General features: G+C 37.7%; 1 protein-coding gene across 1 annotated transcript in view; it reads left to right on the top strand.

Annotated features, from left to right (window-relative positions):
* Positions 1–27236, top strand: part of LOC133639872 (zinc finger protein 827-like) — a 233438-nt gene that overhangs the window by 73223 nt on the left and 132979 nt on the right. Inside the window, exon 2 of the mRNA XM_062033537.1 lies at positions 25339–26559. Coding sequence (XP_061889521.1) covers positions 25339–26559 — 1221 coding nt within the window. The remainder of the gene's footprint in view (positions 1–25338; positions 26560–27236) is intronic.

The raw sequence follows: 27236 nt of genomic DNA, 5'->3' as shown, positions 1-27236 counted from the left end.
TTTTTTTTAAATGAAAAATTCTCCCTTGCCTTCGCCCCCAAATGTTTAGAATATTAAATGTGAAGTAATTGTAGCCTTAAATGGGTCAACAATTCATGACAACATAGCTGTTAGTTCATTATTGTTTTCTGAGCAATAACAGTTTGGAAAAAAAAGGTATTGGGTATCCAAAAAGGCCCCACTCATAGAAGTGTTAAAAAAAAGATAAAATATTTCCAAGTGGAATATTTTACGTGAAGTACGGTAGTTGGAGCCTTTAACAGGCCAATAATTCATACCAACATAGTCAAATCTGCAACATTTTCTCATTACACATGTTTGCTCTTGAATTTCATTTTTATGTTTTTTTAGCAGCATTTTAAAAGGGCCCCACTCATAAAAGTGTTAAAAAATATATATATTATTTTTACTTTCAACATTTAAATCCTTAGCTCAACTTCGGATCTATCTGTCATTTATACATTTTCATAATTGTTTGTTTTCTTATGTTTTATGCCCTTTTTGTCCAAGAAAACCTTGTTTTATTTATATGGCAATAGATCATATTTTCCCCAAAAAAATATTTCAAAGCGGAATATTTCATGTGAAGTAGTCAGAGCCTTTAATAGGCCAATAATTCATACCACCATTAATTGAATTTAAAATTTTTTTTTTTTTTACAGTTTACTTTATTCTATTAGTCAAACCTGCAACATTTTGTCATTACACCTGTTTGCTCTTTTTTTATTTTTCATGTTTTTTTTTTAGTAGTAGTATTTTTAAAATGTGCCGGGGACCGCAAAATAATGAGCCGCGGGCCGCAATTGGCCCTCGGGCCGCATTTTGGAGACCCCCGACTTAAAGGAAGCTTTGAACTTGAATGACCTACGGCCTATTTCCAGATGATTTTTCGGTACTGCCAAAAAACTGGATAATTCATATATCTAAGACGGGGGTGTCCAAAGTGTGGCCCGAGGGCTCATTATTTTGCCGCCCTCGGCACATTTAAAAAATACTACTTCTAAAAAAAAAACCATGAAAAATAAATAAAAGAGCAAACGAGTGTAATGAGAAAATGTTGCAGGTTTGACTAATAGAATAAAGTAAACTGTAAAAAAAAAAAAAAAATTCAATTCAATTAATGGTGGTATGAATTATTGGCCTATTAAAGGCTCTGACTACTTCACATGAAATATTCCGCTTTGAAATATTTTTTGGGGGAAAATATTACCTATTGCCATATAAATAAAACAAGGTTTTCTTGGACAAAAAGGGCATAAAACATAAGAAAACTAATAATTATGAAAACGTATAAATAACAGATAGATCCGAAGTTGAGCTAGGGATTTAAATGTTGAAAGTAAAAATAATATATATATATTTTTTAACACTTTTATGAGTTGGACCCTTTTAAAATGCTGCTAAAAAAACATAAAAATGAAATTCAAGAGCAAACAGGTGTAATGAGAAAATGTTGCAGATTTGACTGTAATAAAATAAAGTATAATGTAAATAAATAATATTTAAATTAAATTAATGTTGGTATGAATTATTGGCCTGTTAAATGCTCCAACTACCGTACTTCACGTGAAATATTCCACTTGGAAATATTTTATCTTTTTTTTAACACTTTAATGAGTGGGGCCTTTTTGGATACCCAATACCTTTTATATTATTTTTTTTTTCAAACTGTTATTGCTCAGAAAACAATAATGAACTAACAGCTATGTTGTCATGAATTGTTGACCTATTTAAGGCTACAATTACTTCACATCTAATATTCTAAACATTTGGGGGCGAGGACAAGGGAGAATTTTTCATTAAAAAAACATGTTTTTTTTTTTTTTTACAAAAAAGGGCATAAAAGATCATGTTTTGACTTTATAATATGTCAACGGATAGACCTGAAATTTGTCTATAGATATTTAGGCGTGGAAAGTAAAAAAAATATGAATATAAAACTTTTTTTACACTAATGACTGGGACCTTTAACACTCACCAAAATTGAGGGGAGTGCTCTTGGGAAAAATATATATTTTATTGGTTTTTAAAATTAAAAATATCAAAATGGCCCCCGAATGCTTTCATTTTTCATTATGCGGCCCTCAATGGAAAAAGTTTGGACACCCCTGATCTAAGAGAATATGGAGTTGTATACTGAACTAAAATGTGTTTTACGTATGGTGGAACATGTATGTAAATACATTTAAAAGTGAAAGTGACACCTAAGCTTGGGACATGACACAATGCTGAGTTCTCAACGGACATCTCAGGACAAATCTGCACAAAGAATCATATAAAATGTTGAAACGTTTGAAGATAATCAGTAGTGTTTTTGTAAACAACATCAGCATAATCTAGTACGGGAAGTGTGAAATTATTATTTTCCTAGGCAGAAATGAAAAACAATGGCTTGATCTATAGAGAGAACCCAAACAGCCATACATTTTCTTACCGTTATAATCAATATGTGGTTTAAAGGTAAGCTCAGGGTCAATCCAAAGACCAAGGTATTTAAATACATAAACTGGATGTAGTGGAGTTCCATCATTAAATGTAATATGCAAATAAGATAAAGGAGTGAAATTGTATTTTGTGCCAAACACCATAGAACCTAATTTGTTCATAATAAGAAGAAGCTTGTTGTTATCAAACCAGTGTTGTACAGTGTTGCAAGTTAGCCTCAATTTGTCATATTCACAGCCCTTTGAGACACTTGTGATTTAGGGCTATATAAATAAACATTGATTGATTGATTGATATTCCAGAACTGGAATGGTAAATAACAGGGTTGTCGGCTGTTGTGTTGTTGAGTAGAAACAACTCGAGGCTGTGTTAAAATAAATAAAAACAAGAGTGCCTCTCAATTTCCGGCTGCTGTCATGTCTGTGCATGTGAGTTGCATCGGTGGTCTCGTCCACAACAACACAAGCACATGCGATGTTGCGGGTGTATGGATAGTTAGCATTAGCTTCATAGCTGGTTTGCAGACTTAGCGGGTGTTTGAAGTTTCAACATTGTTTAGTACGGTAGTGGGCATGCCTGGGCCAATAGCACATGTTGCTTGACGATATATTGACCTACATATTATTGCAGACAAACATTAGTATTGCCGTTATTTTTTTTTAGACCAATTGAACCACTGATGTAATGATAATGCATAATAATAATAATGCATGTATATTCTTTTTTTTTCCTTTCTATGAAATGTAGGTCTAGGTGAGACCTACATAGAGGTATTTGTTTCATGTCTCTAAGACGTTCCTACCAGAAGTTACAAGCAGTTTTGTCTAGAGTTTTCCTCTGAGAAGCAGTTTTTTCTCTGTTTTATTCAAAAATTGCTCTAGAGCGCAATTTTTAGTTTTGGGGTTCGTTTTTTTTTCAGATCGCAATTTCCACCAGTCCCGATGTGTGTGAGAATTTTGGTGAGTTTTGAAGTATTTTAAGGGGGTCAAATTACAGCTCAAAGAGGCAAAAATGAGTTTTTTTAGTACATTTTTGTCTTAAATGGGAAATTGCCAACTTTCTGTTGGTTTTTGCCCGAGGATGTGAAATTATGAATTGTAGGTCTAAGTCTGACCTACATAGAGGTTTTTGTTTCATGTCTCTACGACCTTCCTAGTGGGAGTTACAGGCAGTTTGTTTTTGTTTTTTCCTAGGGGGCGCTAGAGCGCAATTTTGATTTTTGGGTTGTTTTTTTTTTTTTTTGACTTTATTAAATGTATTTATATTATCATTTGGTGCAGCCGGGCCGGAGCAGGAGGGGATAGAAAGAGGAAAAAAAGGAAGACAGAGGGGGGAATTGTGGGGACAAGAGGGGGATTAGACAGAGAGACAACAGCAAACACAACAACAACAACAACAACAGAGCAACATCAGCAAATACGACATGTACAAATATGATGGTAAAAGTAATAGCAAATAAGCAGTTAGCGAAAATAAAAAACAATACAGAAATGACAATGAGCATTATTACACTAAAAATGGAGCAATATGAATACCAATAGAAATAGTGCTATTGATAATAAACAATACCAGTACTTTACCTTTATTATCAACAATACAATTGTTCAAATGCAACAATACATATACGTAATGATAACTTGAGATACGAAAGAATGCAGAAACATGGAGGGGAAGAAAGAGAAGCAACCTACATTAACCTTGTAGATTGTTATAGTAACAATAGATTAAGCTTTGTATGTATATTCTTTCAAATGCAATAAACGTGTATTTGTCATATATTTTTATGTAAACTTTTAAATCTCCAAGTTGAATGAAACCAACCAATAACAATAAAATATACAGTACAGGCCAAAAGCTTGGACCCACCTGTCAGGTTCAAACACTGATGACATCTATTAAACAAGACAAGAAGCAAAGAATCAAACCGAGGCAGAATTCAATTTTGCTCAATTGAGGAGAAACGTGTCAAGCTGTAACCTCTTACAGTGTCACCCACGCTCTGGCGAAAGATTGTACGCCACCTCTTTTTATTTGTATATTCCCTGTTTACATAACAACATCTGCTTCCAAACGAATGGGGTGTATGTAAACAGCTCTTGTTTTTGGTCACATTGAAAACAAAAGAAAAAGATGCCTCGGGCTTGGGCTAGTCCTGGATTCAGCTTGAACAGGTCTTCGATGACAATAGATAACCCCCTCCCGTCTCCTCCCATCGTACACAATGGAATTTTCCAAGCCTTTGCTTGGTGCAACAAAGACAGCCTCTTGTCTCTTCCATTGGGAACTCAGCGAACGGAAAGTTTTTTGATAATTTACATACAATTTTTCTGACACACATTCTCATTCAATGCCTTTTCTTTATTTCCATGACTATTTACATTGTAGATTGTCACATCAAAACTATGAATGAACACATGTCGGAGTTATGTACTTAACAAAAAAGGTTAAATAACTGAAAACACCTTTATCTTTAGTTTTTAAGCCAAAATGCGTCCATTCTCCCATTTCTTTCTACACACTGTGTCTGCTTGTAAGTACTCTGTGATTGTGCGCTGCCGAACATGCTCCTCTGCGCGTAAACCAGCAATGACACAACGATGACGATGACGGGGGCATGTGGGGGACCGGTAATTTTCAGAGGTGGTATAGTACTGAATATGATTCATTAGTATCGCAGTACTATACTAATATACCGTACAACCCTACAGTATACAGTACAAAGGATACACACCTGTTGTTGTTGACTTTGGACTAGTGACTGCACAAACATCAAGGCCGCGGAACAGAGACACACTGCGGGCTTACACACAAACATGCATCCCAAAAAATATACGCCACACCCCTCCAACCCAACGCCCTCGACGCAAATCCCACAGGGGTGATGAATGGATGGTCAGCGCCTGAGAGCTGCAGCCTGCCATCATGACCCCGCACTCCCTTCCCTCTGTTGCTAGATATCTCGAGATGTATGTTGTAATATGTATATGTGCTTTGCTATGGAGGTTTTTTTCCCACTCCAGACTGGGCTACTAAGGGGATTGTATTTTTTTACTCATCCTTCCCCAGCGTTTTACCTTTTTCCCCATCTTTTACGGGGCGCCTTGTGGCGACCCATCAGCGTTCCTGTTCTGTAACCCTGTACACTGTTTGTTTGTCTAATCTTGAACGGGTTCGTGCTGAAAACAAAGTTTTGTTGTGCTTGTGCAATGACAATAAAGACGTACCTATCTATCTATCTATCTATCTATCTATCTATCTATCTATCTATCTATCTATCTATCTATCTATCTATCTATCTATCTATCTATCTATCTATCTATCTATCTATCTATCTATCTATCTATCTATCTATCTATCTATCTATCTATCTATCTATCTATCTATCTATCTATCTATCTATCTATCTATCTATCTATCTATCTATCTATCTATCTATCTACCTACCTACCTACAGGCCAAAAGTTTGGACACACCTTCTCATTCAATGTTTTTTCGTTATTTCCATGACTATTTACATTGTAGATTGTCACATCGAAACTATGAATGAACACATGTGGAGTTATGTACTTAACAAAAGAAGGTGAAATAACTGAAAACATGTTTTGTATTCTAGTTTCCTCAAAATAGCCACCCTTTGCTCTGATTACTGCTTTGCACACTCTTGGCATTCTCTCCATGAGCTTCAAGAGGTAGTCACCTGAAATGGTTTTCACTTCACAGGTGTCATAGTTTTGATTCGGTGACAATCTACAATGTAAATAGTCATGAAAATAAAGAAAAAGCATTGAAATTAAAAGGTGTCCAAACTTATGGCCTGTACTGTACTTTAGCAAAATTTTGCACGTGAATAAAAATCACAAACAAAAGCAGTACAATATGTTGGGGGGGCTTAAATATACACAAGCAAAACAATAGATAAAAAGGCAAAATGTTAAGTATTGACAAAGATTCACTTCACTATTAAACAGGTAGTTAGTTAGGACCTTAAACAAAAGTACAGAGTAACAATATAAAGACTACATTATAAGCAGATGTATTAACAAGTCTAATTAAGTCTGGCAGGTTCCGAGCAAGGAACCACCAACATGACATGACAAATGTACTTCTGTGTTATGTTCTTCCTGTTCCAAACTGAAACTGGTGCGGTGGTATTTGGTTTCGTTATCATTGTGTCCATGTTAGCTGCTACATGTTAACTAGTTGCACTGTGTGATGCCAGCAGCCCTGTCTCGCCGCACAAACAGTCACACACACTTAATGGGGACAAGATGATTCACCCCCTTTCTTTTCATTCCGCTAGGGCAGCTGCTGAAACCGACAAAAAGCGTGAATGCTCTTGAAGCATGCACATGGCCGTTTATCAACGCTGGAAACCTTAGCGACTTCATTTTCCTTTATTGTTGGTTAATTGACTTAACGATTATCGGCCCAGGCCTAGTTAGAGTTTTCCGGGGACTAATGAGCAGTCACACATGATTTCCCCAGACAAACCTTCTTTTCTTTTCACAATCACAACATTTAAATCACATTTCTGCCAAAATTCTGTGAAAATCTGCGTTTAAAAGTACCGTATTTTTCGGAGTATAAGTCGCTCCGGCCGAAAATGCATGATAAAGAAGGAAAAAAACATATATAAGTCGCACTGGAGTCTAAGTCGCATTTTTGGGGAAATGTATTTGTTAAAAGCCAACACCAAGAATAGACATTTGAAAGGCAATTTAAAATAAAGAAAGAATAGTGAACAACAGGCTGAATAAGTGTACGTTATATGAGGCATAAATAACCAACTGAGAAGGTGCCTGGTATGTTAACGTAACATATTATGGTAAGAGTCATTCAAATAACTAACATATAGAACATGCTATACGTTTACCAAATAATCTGTCACTCCTAATCGCTAAATCCCATGAAATCTTATACGTCTAGTCTCTTACGTGAATGAGCTACCGTAATTTCCGGACTATAAGCCGCTACTTTTTCCCCTCGTTCTGGTCCCTGCGGCTTATACAACGGTGCGGCTTATTTACGGCCTGTTCTTCTCCGGCACCGACGAAGAGGATTTTGGTGGTTTTAGTACGCAGGAGGAAGACGATGACACAATGATTAAAGACTGACTTTTCATATACCGGTAGTAGGCTGGTTATTTTGATAACGTACAGGCGAGCACTTTGTATTACTTTGCACTGTTGTATTATTTGTACTCTGCACGAATGCTGTTCGCCATGTCAAAGATGTGAAAGTTTGATTGAATGATTGAAAGATTTATTGTTAATAAATGGGACGCTTTGCGTTCCCAAACAGTCATCTCTGTCCCGACAATCCCCTCCGTGGTAGCAGGAACCCCTATATACTACGCTAATTACACATCAAAACCCTGCAGCTTATAGTCGGGTGCGGCTTATATATGGAGCAATCTGTATTTTCCCCTAAATTTAGCTGGTGCGACTTATAGTCCGGAAATTACGGTAAATAATATTATTTGATATTTTACGCTAATGTTAATAATTTCACACATAAGTCGCTCCTGAGTATGAAAAAAACTGCGACTTACAGTCCGAAAAATACGGTAGGTTTAAATATAGTAGTCCAAATATAACATTGATGCAGTATACTAGTGTTGTCCTGATACCAACATTTTGGTACTGGTACAGGTACCCAAATTATTTCGGTACTTTTCTAAGTAAAGGGGACCACAAAAAATGCATTACTGGCTTTATTTTAACAAAACATCTTAGGGTACATTAAACATGTTTATTATTGCAATTTTGTCCTTAAATAAAATAGTGAACATACTAGACAACTTGTCTCTTAGTAGTAAGTAAACAAACAAAGGCTCCTAATTAGTCTGCTGACGTATGCAGTAACATATTGTGTCATTTATCTACCTATTATTTTGTCTACATTATTAAGGACAAGTGGTAGAAAATGAATTATTAATCTACTTGTTCATTTACTGTTAATATCTGCTTATTTTCTGTTTCAACATGTTCTATCTACACTTCTGTTAACATTTAATAATCACTTATTCTTCTGTGGTTTGATACTTTACGTTAGTTTTGGATGATATCACAAATTTGGGTATCAATCTGATACCAAGTAGTTACAGGATCATACATTGGTCATAATTTAAGTCGCCATGTGTCCAGGGACGTATTTCCTGAGTTTATAAACATAATATGAATTTGAAAAAAACAAAAGATGATGTTGTGATGCCAGAAAATATCGACTTCATCATAGTAGTATCGACTAGATACGTGCCTGTACTTGGTATCATTACAGTGGATGTCAGGTGTAGATGCACCCATGGCGTTTGTTTACATTGTGACGCCGGTGAGCTATTGTATCCTCCTACGGTGTGTAGTGAAGCATGTTTAGCTATTCCTCCACCTGCAGTGATAATGATACTTGTAAGAAACTTACTTTATTTGCTGCCATGGAGGCGAAGATTAGTGATTTAGAAGTAGCTAAAACACTGCTTAAAGCATGTCTTAAAGCACCTCTTCCTGAGGGTGTTTCAGTGTTATAACTTCACCTTTATCTTTACTTTTTAGGCCAAAATGCGTCCATTCTCCTTTTTTTGTCTACACACTGTGTCTGCTTGTAAGTACTCTGTGTGTGTGTGCGCTGCCGAACATGCTTCTCTGCTCGTAAAACCAGCAATCCCACGACGTGACGATGACAGGGGCGCGTGGGGGCGGACTGGTACTTTTTAGAGGTTGTATAGTACCGAATTTGACTCATTAGTATCGTGGTACTATACTAATACCGGTATACCATACAACCCTACAGCAGGGGTCACCAACCTTTTCGAAACCAAGAGCTACTTCTTGGGTACTGATTATTGCGAAGGGCTACCAGTTTGATACACACTTAAATAAATTGCCAGAAATAGCCAATTTGCTCAATTTACCTTTAACTCTGTTATTATTAATAATTAATGATATTTATCTTTGTGGAAACACTGATCATCTTAATGATTTCTCACAATAAATATATATAGAAACAGATAAATATCAATATGCAACACTTTATTTTTATATTTTCTCTAAGTGCACATTTTTCAAATTGAACATTTTCAAATGATCACTTTTAAGACAGTCTTGTGAATTTACAATATCCCATTTGAACTAGCTAGCCACTAACATTTTTGAACAAATCATGAATTACTTTGCACCATGTTTGTACAAATAATAACTCATGTAAAATTGACAAAAAAAGGTGAACTAACTGAAAACATGTTTTATGTTCTAGTTTCTTCAAAATAGCCACCCTTTGCTCTGATATGTGGGTGGATCTGCACCTGACATCCTCTGTAATGATACCAAGTACAGGAGTGTATCTCGTTTATACTACTATGATTACATCGATATTTTTTATCACCACAAAATCTTTTTTCCTTTTTAAAAAAATGCATATTATGTTTATTAACTCAGTAAATACGTCCCTGGACACATGAGGACTTTGAATATGACCAATGTATGATCCTGTAAACAAATTTGTGGTACCATGCAAAACTAATGTAAAGTACTAAACAAGAGAAGAATAAGTGATTATTACATTTTAACAGAAGTGTAGATAGAACATGTTGAAACAGGAAATAAGCAGATATTAACAGTAAATGAATAATACATTTTTACAGTTTGTCCCTCATAATGTTGACAAAATAATAGAATGATAAATGACACAATATGTCACTGCAAAAGTGAGCAGCTAAATTAGGAGCCTTTGTTTTTTATTGGAAAATTGCAATGATAAACATATGTTGAATGTACTGTATGATTCTTTGTTAAAATAAAGCCAATAATGCAATTTTTTGTGTTCCCCTTTATTTAGAAAAGTACCAGAAAGTATCGAAATACATTTTGGTACCGGTACCAAAATATTGGTATCGGGACAACCCTCGTTTGCTGTATAATCCGACTAATGGTTAAGATAGTGCAGGGGTCGGCAACCCAAAATGTTGAAAGAGCCATATTGGACCAAAAATACAAAAACAAATCTGTCTGGAGCCGCAAAAAATTAAAAGCCATATTACATGTGTCATGGGATATACATTTAATTAAGAGGACTTAAAGGAAACTAAATGAGCTCAAATATACCTACAAATGAAGCATAATGATGCAATATGTACATATTGCTAGCCTAAATAGCATGTTAGCATCGATTAGCTTGCAGTCATGCAGTGACCAAATATGTCTGATTAGCACTCCACACAAGTCAATAACATCAACAAAACTCACCTTTGTGCACTCATGCACAACGTTAAAAGTGTGGTGGACAAAATGAGACAGAAAAAAAGTGGCATAAAACACGTCCTAGAAAGTCGGAGAAAGTTATACATGTAAACAAACTATACGGTGAGTTCAAGGACCGCCAAAATTAGTAGGACAAAACGGCGTTCGCCAAATACTCGAATCAGTAAAGCATGTTTAATATAAGCAGTGTGATTTATAACAATTAGGGAGGTTTGTGTCATGTTTGTCCTCCTACAGAAACCATACTAAACAAAAAAATAGATTTTTTTTCCCCTCATCTTTTTCCATTCTTCATACATTTTTGAAAAATCTCCAGAGAGCCACTAGGGCGGCGCTAAAGAGCCGCGTGCGGCTCTAGAGCCGCGGGTTGCCGACCCCCGAGATAGTGGATGACTAGTCGACTAACAAAATAGTGGCTAGTTGTGTTCCTGTTGTGCACATTGACTTCTAAAGCTGTGCGCTCTGAGAGCAGAGTGATGGTTCTATGCTCAGAGGAATACGACACAGTGGTGTTTTTACGGTCGTGGTGGCTTTGTGAGTGTGGTTACCTTTTATGATGACCGTGGTCAGCCCATCTGGGCCAGATGTGATTAGACTCTCTTGATCCCAACACTGGCCTCGGTTTCCTGGCAACAGTTTTGCCTCTGACTGTAAACACCGAGCGAAGCTGCAGGCCACTGTTGATGCTGCAAAGGTAAAGACCGGCAAGGATTATTTCACATTACCAGCATCTTTTGTTTGTGTCTTTTAATCAGCTCTCTTTAATAGAGTAACCTACAGCGCAGGAAAAGTAAGTTTTGACATCAGGTTTGGCCCAGGCTCCGCTCTCTTGACTTCCTCTTGTGGCGGTTTGTTAATATGTATCAGGAATATTCACTTTTCTTTGTTCGCTCTTGTCTGGCAAGCTGTAATATTTTGCTTATGAATATTGATACATGAAGTGTATATTAATGACCCTTGCTGACCTTAACCCTATCCTTATTGGCTCCCCCGTTGGTATCTGCAGGCTCATGAATATTAATCAGGTTCCATAACCTCCATTACCCTAATCTTTGCTGTCTAGCCTCCCAGAAGGACCCGTTGTCATGGCAACGCCTATACTCCACTCCTCGAGACCAAGGGTGGGGAAAATATGGTTATTAAAAACAAGGGGACGGAGAAATCCAAATGACTTAAACATCTTCTCTGAGAGCAACGACCACATAGGCGTAATGGCAATTTGTTTTGTGAGTGCTTTAAGAGCTTTCTGGAGTATTCAACCGAAAGACGGACATTTAAAGTCCAGGTCGGTAATTGTGTTGGGAATGTTCACAAAAGGACAGGTATTGTAATGGTGGTCATTTTGAGCCTCAAATGCTCTCTGCAATCAGACGCTGGCAAATTCACTCAGAGATGTTGCAAACGCGCGGCACTGGAGCCGTAACCGTAGATACGGCAGTAACACGCTGGTGCCTTTTGTACAGAACCCTAACTGTAAGTACGCTTTCACACAGCAGCCTCACAATTGTGGTCGAAATGATCATCACAATCATTGAATGTGTTAGGTAAACATGTATTTATTTAAAAAAAAACAAAAAAACACTAGTGAGCGAGGCCTTCATTTCAAAATGAAAATGAAAATAAAAAAAATATATTAATATGACAAAAAACTAAGAGGTAAATAGGGATGGACGATATGACCTAAAATCTTCATCGCAATACTTATTGCAGCCTCCTGCTATAACAAGTATACTACAAAATAGTATTTGGTATGTAAAACGATAATAGAAGCTATAAAGCAGACCTGGGCAAATCAAGACCCGGGGGCCACATGCGGCCCGTTAAGTTTTTCAATCTGGCCCGCCGGACATTCCCAAATAATTTGTTTAGATCTTTAAGATGGAAAGTGTAGCTGCCATTATAATATCGGAAATTATCGGTATCGTTTTTTTATTATCGGTATCGTTTTTTTTTGTTTTTTTTTTAATTAAATCAACATAAAAAACACAAGATACACTTACAATTAGTGCACCAACTCAAAAAACCTCCCTCCCCCCATTTACACTCATTCACACAAAAGGGTTGTTTCTTTCTGTTATTAATATTCAGGTTCCTACATTATATATCAATATATATCAATACAGTCTGCAAGGGATACAGTCCGTAAGCACACATGATTGTGCGTGCTGCTGCTCCACTAATAGTACTAACCTTTAACAGTTAATTTTACTCATTTTCATTCATTACTAGTTTCTATGTAACTGATTTTATATTGTTGTACTTTCTTTTTTATTCAAGAAAATGTTTTTAATTTATTTATCTTATTTTACAATTTTTTTTTAAAAGTACCTTATCTTCACCATACCTGGTTGTCCAAATTAGGCATAATATTGTGTTAATTCCACGACTGCATATATCGGTTGATATCGGTATCGGTAATTAAAGAGTTGGACAATATCGGAATATCGGATATCGGCAAAAAGCCATTATCGGTCATCCCTACTAAGTACCGTATTTTCCACACTATAAGGTGCACCGGATTATAAGGTGCACCTTCAATGAATGGCCTATTTTAAAACTTTGTTCATATATAAGGCGCACCGCATTATAAGGCGCATAGAATAGACGCTACAATAGAGGCTGGGGTTACGTTATGCATCCCGTAGTTGTGAGACCTGTTGTGGCTCAATATTGGTCCATATATAAGGCGCACCGGATTATAAGGCGCACTGTCAGCTTTTGAGAAAATTGGAGGTTTTTAGGGGCGCCTTATAGTGCGGAAAATACGGTATTTCAATGGTTGGAATCTGCGCTTTTGCATGATATACTAGTTACTATGGTCAACTAATGATTTACTATGGTCATCTAATTAGTTACTATGGTCATATAATTAGTTACTATGGTCAACTAATTATTTACCATGGTAATCTAATTAGTTACTATGGTCATATAATTAGTTACTATGGTAATCTAATTAGTTACTATGATCATGTAATTAGTTATCATGGTAATCTAATTAGTTACTATGGTAATCTAATTAGTTACTATGATCATGTAGTTAGTTATCATGGTAATCTAATTAGTTACTATGGTAATCTAAGTCACAGCAGCTCAGATGAGGCACCAAGCAGTGTGGGTGGGGAGTGTTTCCACAGAGTGTTTCCAGAGCCTGAAATGTGGGTGTCAGGGACAGACGCGGAAGGAGATTTTTACAACAAAGTTCTAAAGCTTAGTGGTATATCAGATTGTAGGTGGGTTTATTTTTTTTTTACCTTTCGCGTTCATATTTCGCTGTGTTTGTTGCGTTTTGCTTGATTGTAAAATATGTGGATGGAGAGGGGGTGTGACGTTCACGTGTTGTCAATATTCAGTGTTTTATCCTTCATAGTTAATATTGTAAGTCACACATTCTTTATTTTCATGTACATTCTGGGTGTCTCAGAATGTAAAATTCCATTCCATTTTTTTAAGGCGGTCTGTCAGAGCGTTTTTAGCTTTCAATTATTAGTGTTCCTAAAAATAGATCTACCGTCCCCCCGAGTCAAAAATAATTGCCCAGGCCTGTCCTACGGTGTGTAGTGTAACATGTTTAGCTATCCCTCTTCCTCCAGTAATAATGTTACCTGTAATAAACGTAATATATTTTACCGCAACGGAGGCAAGAATTAGTGACCGAGAAGCAGCCTTGCACTGAGGGCGGACGTCGCTAGCGAGGACGCTACATTGCGTTGACGACGCATTTGTTCGCTTGTCGACATCACAGCTAGAAGGTGTCCTCAACATGCATTATCAGTTTTATCACGATCTTACCAAAGAATCAAAAGCTCTATCGTCGGCCAACTGTATATCATTTATATCGTCTATGTGCAATCTTAGTGGTAACAAAAAATAGTGCAAATAAATACAAAATAAGACAATGCTCCAAAGAAACATCCTACAAGGAACCAAGTGTACACTGCAAAAACTGAAATGTAAGTAAGATTAAATATCTCAAATAAGGGTGATATTTATTTTCTGTCTGATAAGATCATTCTTCTCACTAAGCAGATTTTATGTTAGTGTTTTTAAGGGTTTTGGTCCTAAGATTTGATGAGCTATATTGAGTAAAACATGCTTGAAACTAGAATATCAACTGTTGCAAAGCTCTGTCATCAACACTCTCAAGTATAAAACTATTTTTTTAAAGTAATCATTTTTTATTTCAAGCATGAAATTATATATTAAAAAATATAACTATAAAAAAATATACAATTAAAAATCATTATGTCAAGATAATGGCACTAGCATTTACTTAATTTAAGAATATTTTTCAACATATTGAGCAAAAAGGTCTCTCTTTTTTTTTCTTCCAAGAAAAGTGCACGTGTTATTAGTGAGAATACCATATATTACCAAATAAACGCCCTTGTGCAATTAACCGCCCATGTCCTAATAGCCGCCCGGGGTCTGACCCCATTTTGTGAATTAACCGTCTTTTCCTAATAACCGCCTATGTCCAAATAGCCGCCCATGGGCTGTTATTTGCATAATTTAGATTAAAATGCTACTGGGGTTGCGTTTGCTGCAGTATTATTGTTTTGATGGTTTTATAGAGTACTTGGTACCATAGTTTTATTTTTCCTGCATGCTGCTTTATTTAAAACTTGGAGTACTGTAGCCTTTATTTTATTTAAGTGACAGAATTATTGTTCTGTTTTGATAGTGGGTTTTATACTTGAGTACTTGGTACCATCTTTTTGTTTTTCCCGGTAGGCTGCTTTATTTAAAAAGTTTATTTATTTTTAGTATTGGTATTGTATTTGACAATTGTTGCACTACTGCCATGTTGAGGCCTTGTTGATCTCTTGTCTTTTGATAGCCTACCTCATGTTGGTCTATTGTTTTTTTGTTTGTATGTTTACAATAGCTTTTACATTTAAAGTTTTTTGTACGAAAAAAAAATACTGGACAGTAACCATTGTAACCAAATAATGGCCTGGTGCAAAAATAAATAAAAGCCTTGTGCAAATAACCGCCCATGTCCTAACAGCCGCCAGGGGTCTGACCCCATTTTGTGAAATAAACGCCCGGGCTACTATTTGGTAATATACGGTATACTTATTTTAAGGTATTTTTGGGTTCATTGAGGTTAGCTAATTTGACTTGTTTTGGAAAGTCTTGACAAGCCAATTTTTCTTGTTCTATTGGCAGATAATTTTGCTTAGTTCAAATAAAACACCCCTCATTTTTTGTATTTTTTTTCTTGTTTTTGAACACTGACTTTTTGCAGTGTACTGTTCACAGTATATATATATATATATGACATGTCTTTAGACTTTAGTAAAAAAAAAAAAAAGGTTATTACTTCCGCTATGTTGGCGTGTCTTTTGAGAGGGGGATGGCTACAGAGTCGCTTTGTTAAGGTTGTTTGTGCTTTGGGCATCCCATGCTTTTGTGACTCTGCGGCGGGGCTTGGCACGCGTGGCAGTGGGCTCTGGGAGCAACAATAGCTCTATTTGGATTGTTAGCTTCCTGTCGCGGGTGGTGGAGGGGAGTGTTTTTACAGCTTAACGTGTCGCCGCAACGCCATGATTTGTTTGGCTGTGTAGGCCTGGGCCAAAAAATGAATTTACTATTTTTTCCCTTACTTTAAAAAAAAACAAAAAACAATGAATACAAATGACAGACATAATTCAAAACAAGTTTTTATTTGAGTTGATCAAAAACTATGACACTATATACCAGGGGTGCACACACTTTTTCTGCAGGCCAGCTACTACAATTGACCAAGTGGAGGGGATCTACCTCATTCATATATATATATATTAGGGGTGTAACGGTACGTGTATTTGTACACGTACCGTTACACCCCTAATATATATATATGTATATTAGGGCTGCAACTAACGATTAATTTGATAATCGATTAATCTGTCGATTATTACTTCGATTAATCGATTAATACTCGGATAAAGGAGACAAACTACATTTCTATCCTTTCCAGTATTTTATTGAAAAAAAACAGCATACTGGCACCATACTTATTTTGATTATTGTTTCTCAGCTGTTTGTACATGTTGCAGTTTATAAATAAAGTTTTTTTTTTTTTTTTTTTAAAGCCTCTGCGCATGCGCATAGCATAGATCCAACGAATCGATGACTAAATTAATCGGCAACTATTTTTATAATCGATTTTAATCGATTAGTTGTTGCAGCCCTAATGTGTATATATATATATATATATATATATATATATATATATATATATATATATATAGTTTATATTTACTTATTTATGAAAGGTATGTATTTGTGAACAAGTTAAGATAGATAGTACTTTATTGAGTCCTTCAGGAGAGTTCCCTCAGGAAAATTAAAATGTGTTTAATGATAATACAAGCATGTTTAACATTCCTTTCTTTCATGAAGACAAGAATATAAGTTGGTATGATTGTGATGACTTGCATTGATAGGAATCAGACAGTAGTGATGATAACGTCCACATTTTCAAATGGCTAGAAAAAAAGTCCTCCTTTCTGTCCAATACCACATAGTGGTTGCTTTTTGCCATCTTATTTTTCCAGCTTCCATACTCCTTTTTTTAAATGTTACACTTTACAAGAAATACATTGGCGGCAAACTCCATTGCTTGCTAGCCTGTGCACGTCAGCTTTCGGAGACTCTTATTTTGTTAGTGCAGGATGAAGCAGTGCTTTTATTGTGAAGATAGGAACTGTGCAGTCGGTCTTTAGAGTTTTGGAGAGTCTGTTAAAATAAAAATTGTTTCTCGCCTTCCTGTCGGTCATTTTTTCTTAATAATGATCTGGCAGCAGCCAGCGTCATCTCACAAGACCCTCGGGTATCGTGAATATCAATCAAGTGACCAAAGTGACGTCTTGGTGAAGATTGATGATCACTAATTTTTAGGTCTATTTTTTTAATGCCTGGCTGGCGATGGACTGACACACCCTCCACCATACACTGCCTTACTCTTAGCAAAATTCTTATTTGAATTGTTGTTACCAAAGAATCAAAAATGTGTATGTATATTTATTTATATATATATATATAATCCATTAATTCTGTAACGACATTGTGGTTTGTCGTCATAAGATTGGTAATAAAAGCTAAAAATAGCAGCGGACGTTGTGTAATTTATTCTGGGTGCTACAATGTATTACTTTAGTTTGTTTTCAGTAAAAAACAAATATATTTTCAAGGTGTGGCGGTAATGAACATGCCGTGGCGGTCAATAATGGTAAATGGGTTATACTTGTACAGCGCTTTTCTACCGTCAAGGTACTCAAAGTTTTCATATTCACCCATTTATACACACATTCACACACTGATGGCGGGAGCTGCCATGCAAGGTCCTAACCACCACCCATCAGGAGCAAGGGTGAAATGTCTTGCTCAAGGACACAACGGACGTGACTAGGGTGGTGGAAGCTGAAATCGAATCTGGAACCTTCAAGCCATTTATATATATATATATATTAGGGCTGCAACAACTAATCGATTAAAATCGATTATAAAAATAGTTGGCGATTATTTTAGTCATCGATTCGTTGGATCTATGCTATGCGCATGCGCAGAAGCAATATATATATTTAAAAATATATATATATTTTTTATTTTTTTATAAACCTTTATTTATAAACTGCAACATGTACAAACAGCTAAAAAACAGTAATCAAAATAAGTATGGTGCCAGTATGCTGTTTTTTCCCAATAAAATACTGGAAAGGATAGAAATGTAGTTTTTCTCTTTTAGCGAGTATCAATCGATTAATCGAAGTAATAATCGACAGATTAATCGATTATCAAATTAATCGTTAGTTGCAGCCCTAATATATATATGTATGTATATAGCCATTAGTGGAAACCCTGGCTTCTGTTTCCCATGCTGGAATACGTTTGTTGTGCTCCTGCCAAACGTTGCAGCGTGCAGTCATTAGTTCCACGCCTGTTGCCACAAATCTAAACTACTGTCAACACTTTTATTTGGAACAGACGTCTGGTTCGTGTTAGCATTAGCCATTGAATCCAATACAAAAAAGCTCTGTTTTCATCCCAAAATTCCACAGTATTCTGGACATCTGTGTTGGTGAATCTTTTGCAATTTGTTTAATGAACAATGAAGACTGCAAAGAAGAAAGCTGTAGGTGCGATCGGTGTATTAGCGGCGGACTACAGCAACACAACCAGGAGGACTTTGAGGATAGCAGACGCGCTAGCCGAACGACCTCACCTTGACTTCCTCCGTCTCCGGGCCGCCAACCGCATCGGTGATCGGGTGAAGTCCTTCGTCGTACCGTCGATCGCTGGAACGCAGGTGAGCACGGGTCGTGATGAGCAGATGAGAGCTGGTGTAGGTGCAGAGCTAATGTTTTTAGCATAGCTCTGTCGAGGTTCCGTAGCTAAGTTAGCTTCAGTGGCGTCGTTAGCAACAGCATTGTTAAGCTTCGCCAAGCTGGAAAGCATTAACCGTGTAGTTACATGTCCATGGTTTAATAGTATTGTTGATCTTCTGTCTATCCTTCCAGTCAGTGACTTATTTGTTTTGTTTCTATATGCAGTTAAGCACGATGCTATCACGTTAGCTCAGTAGCTAAAGCATTTCGCCGATGTATTGTCGTGGAGATAAAAGTCACTATGAATGTCCATTTCACGTTCTCGACTCTCATTTTCAAGAGGATATAGTATCCGAGGTGGTTTAAAATACAAATCCGTGATCCACAGTAAAAAAAGGAGAGAGTGTGGAATCCAATGAGCCAGCTTGTACCTAAGTTACGGTCAGAGCGAAATAAGATGCGTTCTGCACTGCACGCTAGTCCTTCACTTTCACGTTCCTCATCCACGAATCTTTCATCCTTGCTCAAATTAATGGGGTAATCGTCGCTTTCTGGGTTCGAATCTCTCTCGCTGCTGGTGTAAACAATAGGAAAATATGAGCAGTCCTTCCTCCGGTGTCGTCACGCTACTTCCGGTAGGGGCAAGGCTTTTTTTTATCAGAGACCAAAAGTTGCGAACTTTATCCTCGTTGTTCTATACTAAATCCTTTCAGCAAAAATATGGCAATATCGCGAAATGATCAAGTATGACACATAGAATGGATCTGCTGTCCCCGTTTGAATAAAAAAAAATCATTTCAGTAGGCCTTTAAAGTATGTTGGAGCAAAAATATAAGAAAAAAAACCTCACAATCGGTATACCTATCGCCTAGTATGTGCACACCATGCAACACTGCTTTGCAGGGTGGTCGTGCGCGAGCTTCTCGGCGCGGGAGCATTTTTTTGGTGGTTTTGGTTCAGGTGTGCATGTTGGCACCCTGTTGTGAACTCTTTCGGAGGTGAAGACACACATGTGCATTATATTTATATAGCGCTTTTCTCTAGCGACTCAAAGCGCTTTTACAGAGTGAAACCCAATATCTAAGTTACATTTAAACCAGTGTGGGTGGCACTGGGAGCAGGTGGGTGAAGTGTCTTGCCCAAGGACACAACGGCAGTGACTAGGATGGCGGAAGTGGGGATCAAACCTGGGACCCTCAAGTTGCTGGCACGGCCACTCTACCAACCGAGCTGATGAGATGTGATAATGAATTTATTTTCCTAATATTTTCAGGATTTACCAGTTGACGTAGCTGTTATTATTAATTAGTATTAAGGGTTTACAAGTTAAGTCCCTAGGATGGACGGGTTAGCAAACCTCCAAAAGCTGCCTTTTTGTGTCCAACAACTCACTCTCACAAGTCCTCTGTCTTTCGTTCGCCCCCTGGTGGTTGGTTGACTGTTGGTTGTGAAAGTGCTTGATTTGATATGCAGTGGAGCCCGTTTTTTTTAATTAATTTGAATCATCTTAATTTAATTATTACAGCCAAAATTGTGATCATGATTAAAATTTGATTAATTGTAGAGGGAGAATGCTGCCCCTGTTGTGGCCCTCGTGCAGACCTGGGCAAATTAAGGCTCGTTAAGCTTTTCAATCTGGTCCGCCGGACATTCCCAAATCATTTTTTTAGATCTTTAAGATGGAAACTGTAGTCGCCATTATGATGTGCAGTGATGTTTTCTAATGACCGTAAGTCTTCAACTATACTAAGTTTTTCAATGGTTGAAATCTTCGCTTTTGCATGATATACTAGTTACTATGGTCATCTATGTAGTTACTTTGGTCATCTAATTAGTTACTATGGTCATATAATGATTTACCATGGTAATCTAATTACCGTATTTTTCGGACTATAAGTCGCAGTTTTTTTCATAGTTTGGCCGGGGGTGCGACTTATACTCAGGAGCGACTTATGTGTGAAATTATTAACACATTAGCGTAAAATATCAAATAATAATATTTACCTCATTCACGAAAGAGACTAGACGTATAAGATTTCATGGGATTTAGCGATTAGGAGTGACAGATTATTTGGTAAACGTATAGCATGTTCTATATGTTATAGTTATTTGAATGACTCTTACCATGATATGTTACGTTAACATACCAGGCACCTTCTCAGTTGGTTATTTATGCCTCATATAACGTACACTTATTCAGCCTATTGTTCACTATTCTTTATTTATTTTTAATTGCCTTTCAAATGCCTATTCTTGGTGTTGGCTTTGATCAAATAAATTTCCCAAAAAAATGCGACTTATACTCCAGTGCGACTTATATATGTTTTTTTTTTCCTTCTTTATTATGCATTTTCGGCAGGTGCGACTTATACTCCGGTGCGACTTATACTCCGAAAAATACGGTAGTTACTATGGTCATATAATTACGGTAGTTACCATGGTAATCTAATTAGTTACTATGGTCATATAATTAGTTACTATGGTCATCTAATTAGTTACTATGGTCATCTAATTAGTTACCATGGTCATCTAAATCACAGCAGCTCAGACGAGGCACCAAGCAGTGTGGGTGGGGAGTGTTTCCACAGAGTGTTTCCAGAGCCTGAAATGTGGGTGTCAGGGACAGACGTGGAAGGAGATTTTTACAACAAAGTTCTAAAGCTTAGTGAAGTATCAGATATATCAGATTGTAGGTGTTGTTGTTTTTTTTAACCCTTCATGTTCATGTTTTGCTGTTTGTTGCATTTTTGTTGCGATTTGCTTGATTGTAAAATATATGGATGGAGAGGGGGTGTGACGTTCATATGTTGTCAATATTCAGTGTTTTATCCTTCATAGTTAATATTGTAAATCACACATTCTTTATTTTCTTGTACATGCTGCAGTGTTTCCCATAAACTGCCAAGATACCTGTGGCGGTGGGGGCGTGGCTATGGGCGTGGTCACCATGACATCATCGAGTAATTTGCATAATTTACTACAATGATATGATTTTCTCTAAAAAGGCTCAAAAAATGTATACTTACTAATTAATAACAACAGTTTTGTTTTAAACGTCCATCCATCTATTTTACAATATAATTACAACACTTTATGTACATATTTATTTACAGATTTGAACAATAAGTTATTCACTGAAATATATTTATTAATTGTGGTTCTTACAAAAAATATATCTTATAAAATATAAAAGCTAAAATGTCTCTTAAAGCTCTGCCCCTTAAATTAGTGCATACTAAATAATTTAACTTTAGCCTACTACTACAACCATATTATTTACCAGCAACATAAAGTGAAACAGAGGCAGAGGTGTCCTGCCACAGTCAGTAACAAATAAACAGAAAACAGTAGTGGTCAAATACAAATAAGGCAACAAGAGAAGTATCCTACACTTCTCTTTTGTAAAGTAAATGTGAACAGCCTATATGGGCATCTACATCAACTATATGATTTGCCTGAGAAGCTGGACAGGACAACAACAACAAAAAAATATATATTTTTTTATTTTTATTTTTTTTAAATTTGTGGCGGACGTAATTCTTTTGTGGCGGGCCGCCACAAATAAATGAATGTGTGGGAAACACTGCGCTGGGTGTTTTCTTCAATAACATTTTTTTAAATTCCATTCCGTTTTATAAGGCGGTCTGTCATAACGTTTTTAGCATTCAGACATTATTGTGAGGTTTTATATTAGTGTTCCTAAAAATCAGATATAACAGCCCCCAGACACATTTTTTTCTCTAAATTTGACCCCCCGCTCCCCAAGGCAAAATAATTGCCCAGGCCTGTCCTAGTGCTACCTCCGAAAAATTGAATATTTTGGGGTCAACTCTGATCACTTTGTTTTAGTTCATGAACCAACATTAGACCTTTTTCCACAAAACATTCAGGAACTCCCAAGTTCCTGGAACCTTGAACTGAAGTTTCTTGCGTTCCACTGCATTCCACAGTCCAGGGTAGTTTATACAAATCAGGCTGATGACGTATGAAGGAGTGCTACTGTATATTTCTACACTGACACCATGTAAATAAACGGACAGTTTTAGGTCGTATTTCTTTTACAAAAGTGTAAGTAAATGAAATACAAAGCAATAATATACAAAACTATATGATGTTAAAAACTTAAGTGCACCGGATTTTACATTAACATTCAGGCTATTAACAATATATAAAGAATACATGTCAGTGTTTATCTCACATACAGTACAACAAAGTAAATAGTGAACATTTGATGTGATCTAATCTTCGTTCCACTCGTCCTTTATCTCACATTTCTCTTCAAACTAAGAGGTCATGGTCCTGGTTGGAGTCGCCACTTAACAATCTGTCCGTCTGAATACTTTATATACAGTACAGGCCAAACGTTTGGACACACCTTCTCATTCACAACACAACTGATGGTCCCAACCCCATTGATAAAGCAAGACATTCCACTAATCAAACCAGATAAGGCACACCTGTGAAGTGGAAAAACCATTTCAGGTGACTACCTCTTGAAGCTCATCGAGAGAATGCCAAGAGTAATCATAGCAAAGGGTGGCTATTTTGAAGAAACTAGAATATAAAACATGTTTTCAGTTATTTCACCTTTTTTTGTTAAGTACATAACTCCACATGTGTTCATTCCTAGTTTTGATGTGACAATCTACAATGTAAATAGTCATGAAAATAAAGAAAACGCATTGAATGAGAAGGTGTGTCCAAACTGTACTGTATATATATATATATATATACCGTATTTTTCGGACTATAAGTCGCAGTTTTTCCATAGTTTGGCCTGGGGTGCGACTTATACTCAGGAGCGACTTATGTGTGAAATTATGAACACATTAGTGTAAAATATCAAATATTATTTAGCTCATTCACGTAAGAGACTAGACGTATAAGATTTCATGGGATTTAACGATTAGGAGTGACAGATTGTTTGGTAAACGTATAGCATGTTCTATATGTTATAGTTATTTGAATGACTCTTACCATAATATGTTACGTTAACATACCAGGCACCTTCTCAGTTGGTTATTTATGCCTCATATAACGTACACTTATTCAGCCTGTTGTTCACTATTCTTAATTTATTTTAAATTGCCTTTCAAATGTCTATTCTTGGTGTTGGCTTTTATCAATTAAATTTCCCCAAAAAATGCGATTTATACTCCAGTGCGACTTATATATGTTTTTTTCCTTCTTTATTGTGCATTTTAGGCCGGTGCGACTTATACTCCGGAGCGACTTATACTCCGGAGCGACTTATACTCCGAAAAATACGGTATATATAAATACATTTAAAAGAGTTTATCCTCTTCTCGTATCTTTGCGTATTAAAGTGACGTTTGCACTAAACTGCACACGAGTTTAAATAAACGCATCGTAATGGCAGCTGAAACTTAGACTACCAAAGTTTTAGGAACACCACCCAACTGTGTTTAACCAATTAGCGGTCAACAGAACAGCCCACCCGCTCTTGGGTTCCTGGAACCTTTGGAAAGTCCCACCTTGCTACTAGGAACGAAAACTAGTTCCTGAAGAACTAAATCTACCCGGGTAGTTTTTGGTGGGAACACAGGGGGAACATTATTTACCTGGGTAAATAATGTGGCAGGAAAAGGGCCTAATTAAGAGTTAACTGCTGAGCCAAGCAGAACTTTGCCTGCTACTCAGCTTCAGACCACTCAAGCCTGCCTAGATTCTTACCATTTTCTTCACACTAGATCCAGTTTTGTGCAGTTTGACTTGACATTAGTTGTAACATCTAGGGCGATTACAAGACTGCAAAGTGATACCAGATCTACCACCCGAGCAATGTCAAAAGGCAACTGTTGTGTTCCATTCCGTAGAACATCTTTTGCCCAGACTGCCTTTTCAATAAAAGGACCACAACTATGGTACTTTGAAAATATACCTGCACTTGTCACTTTCAAAAAACAAACACAATTATGGCTAGTTGAGCAACAATCGTGTTCCCATGTTTAGTTTTTACTCATTTTTACTAATTGGTTTTTATCTAGTCTGCACTTTGTCTGTGTTATTATTATTATTGGCTTTTATCTAGTTTGCACTTTGTCTGTGTTATTATTATTATTGGCTTTTATCTAGTTTGCACTTTGTCTGTATTATTACTATTATCATTATTATCGACTCATTCTATTTTTTATTTTCCTATTTTAATGATGTTGGATCTGTGTTGTTGTTGTTGTTGGGGACAAGTGTTGTAAATTAGCTTTGGCTACAAACACTGTGATAACTGTTTCAGATGTCTGTTTTTGTATCCGTCCCTATTTCAAATAAACCTCTATAATAATAATAATCTACCTCTCTGTCTCTAGATTTGGACAGCAATGACGAAGGAGGGCCTGACAGCGGCGCTGTGGAGGAGGAAGGCTGGTTTGGGAATGCTTCCGACACGCGCTCAGAGTCTTCATCCTACGGCGACACCCAGGACGAGCTCTTCCTGCAGAGAGGGTCGTCCCCCGACGGAGTCAGCCATGACGACTGCGGAGGCGAGAGTTCCACTCCGGTCAACCGTGCCTCCTTGGAGCTGCTCGGACTGGCCGGAGGCGCCTTCTCTCCTCAGGACACGGTCTCGTCCGTGGTGTCGTCGCTGTACGGCGAGGCGGCGTCCCGCGCTCTGGGGAAACCGCTCAGCAGCAACCTGCGGCGCCTACTGGAGGCCGGGTCGCTGAAACTGGACACGGGGGACCTTCTGGGTCGGTCGTCCAGGGGTGTCGCAGGTGGCGACTCCCCTCCGATAGGGCTTGCGTCGCCCTTGCCTCTGTCCCCGTCTTCCCACCACTCTCAGCAGTTAAGTGCTCTTGCTCGTAAATTGGCCAACAACAACAGCGGCGCGGCCTCGCCAGCCCCGTCGGCGCCCTCAGTCAGCAACATTAAACAAGAGCCGCTTGACCACTTTAACTCTGTCACCCCAAGCAACGGCGGTGGCTTCGTATGGGCGGGCGTTGCAGACAAGTGGCCCTGCGGTTCCAGCCTGTCCCCTGACTCAGCCATACAGAAGTTAAAAGCGGCGGCGAACGCGGTACTTCAAGACAAGAACGCCGTGTCCTCCTCCGCCACCACCACGTCCTCCACCTCCGCCTTGTCCGCGGTGTCGGCCCTGGGAGGAGCGGCCGGGGCAGGCGGCCGAGGAGACGACGTGGTGCGCTTCGATGCCTTCAACTCTCCGTTCAGCCCGCAGTCGGCCAGCTCCACCTTAGCAGCGCTTTCCAAGAAAGTCAGCGAGCGGAGCCACGCCTCGTCCACGTCCGCCGCGCCCGCCGACCACCAGAACTCGGCGAGCTCCTTCCTCTCGCTCGTGTCGATGACCTCCTCCGCTGCCTTGCTCAAAGAGGTGGCAGCCCGGGCGGCGGGGAACATGCTGGCCGAGAAGAAGGAGGGGTCCCCGCTGGCGGCCTCCGTGGTCCTCCAAGAGGACATAAAGCCCATTCTGGACAAGAACCAGAAGGCCAGCACACCAACCACGCCCACCCACGGCCTGGAGTTATTGTTGCCCTCCACGCCGAAAGGAAAAGGCAAGCCCAACAGTCAAGCAGGTAATGTCCCTGAAAAATATGTGCATGAGTATGAAGGATGTACCAATCAAAACTGTGCCATTAATTAAAGAGTGTTATTATCATATAGGGGTGTAACGGTACACAAACATTTTAGAGGTCACGGTTCGGTTCACTTTCGGTACAGTAAGAAAACAACAAAATATACATTTTTGGGTTATTTATTTACCAAATTTGTAAACAATGGCTTTATCCTTTTAACATTGGGAACACTATAATAATTCTGCCCACGTTAATCAACATTAAACTGCCTCAAGTTGTTGCTCAGATTAAATAAAATGACAAAACTTTTCTTCTACATATAAAAAGTGCAACATTAAACAGTTTCAAGTCAACTCATCATGCTTAATTTATTACAGCGTTTGGGAAGCCTGTAGTTGATTGTTATTATGTAAATGTTATATTTTTATCAACATGTGATAGCAGGGACCCTGCCATTCAAAACTAGGCTGTTCCATTAATAATGATTAATGTAACTATAGCTGGAAAAATGGTAAAATAGCAATAGGAGAGACTATTCATCCCTGCACACCATGGAGTTCATGTAGGTTTAATGATGCACTTACATTATTATATCAACTATCAGAGACAGAAACTCTTCATTTAACATAATGTCCTTTTTTGCTGCTTCAACACAGAAAAAGGTAAAGTGAAATAAC

This window comes from Entelurus aequoreus, linkage group LG22, assembly GCF_033978785.1.
Source record: "Entelurus aequoreus isolate RoL-2023_Sb linkage group LG22, RoL_Eaeq_v1.1, whole genome shotgun sequence".
Taxonomy (NCBI): Eukaryota; Metazoa; Chordata; class Actinopteri; order Syngnathiformes; family Syngnathidae; genus Entelurus; species Entelurus aequoreus.
This window is presented reverse-complemented; position numbering and strand designations above follow the sequence as displayed.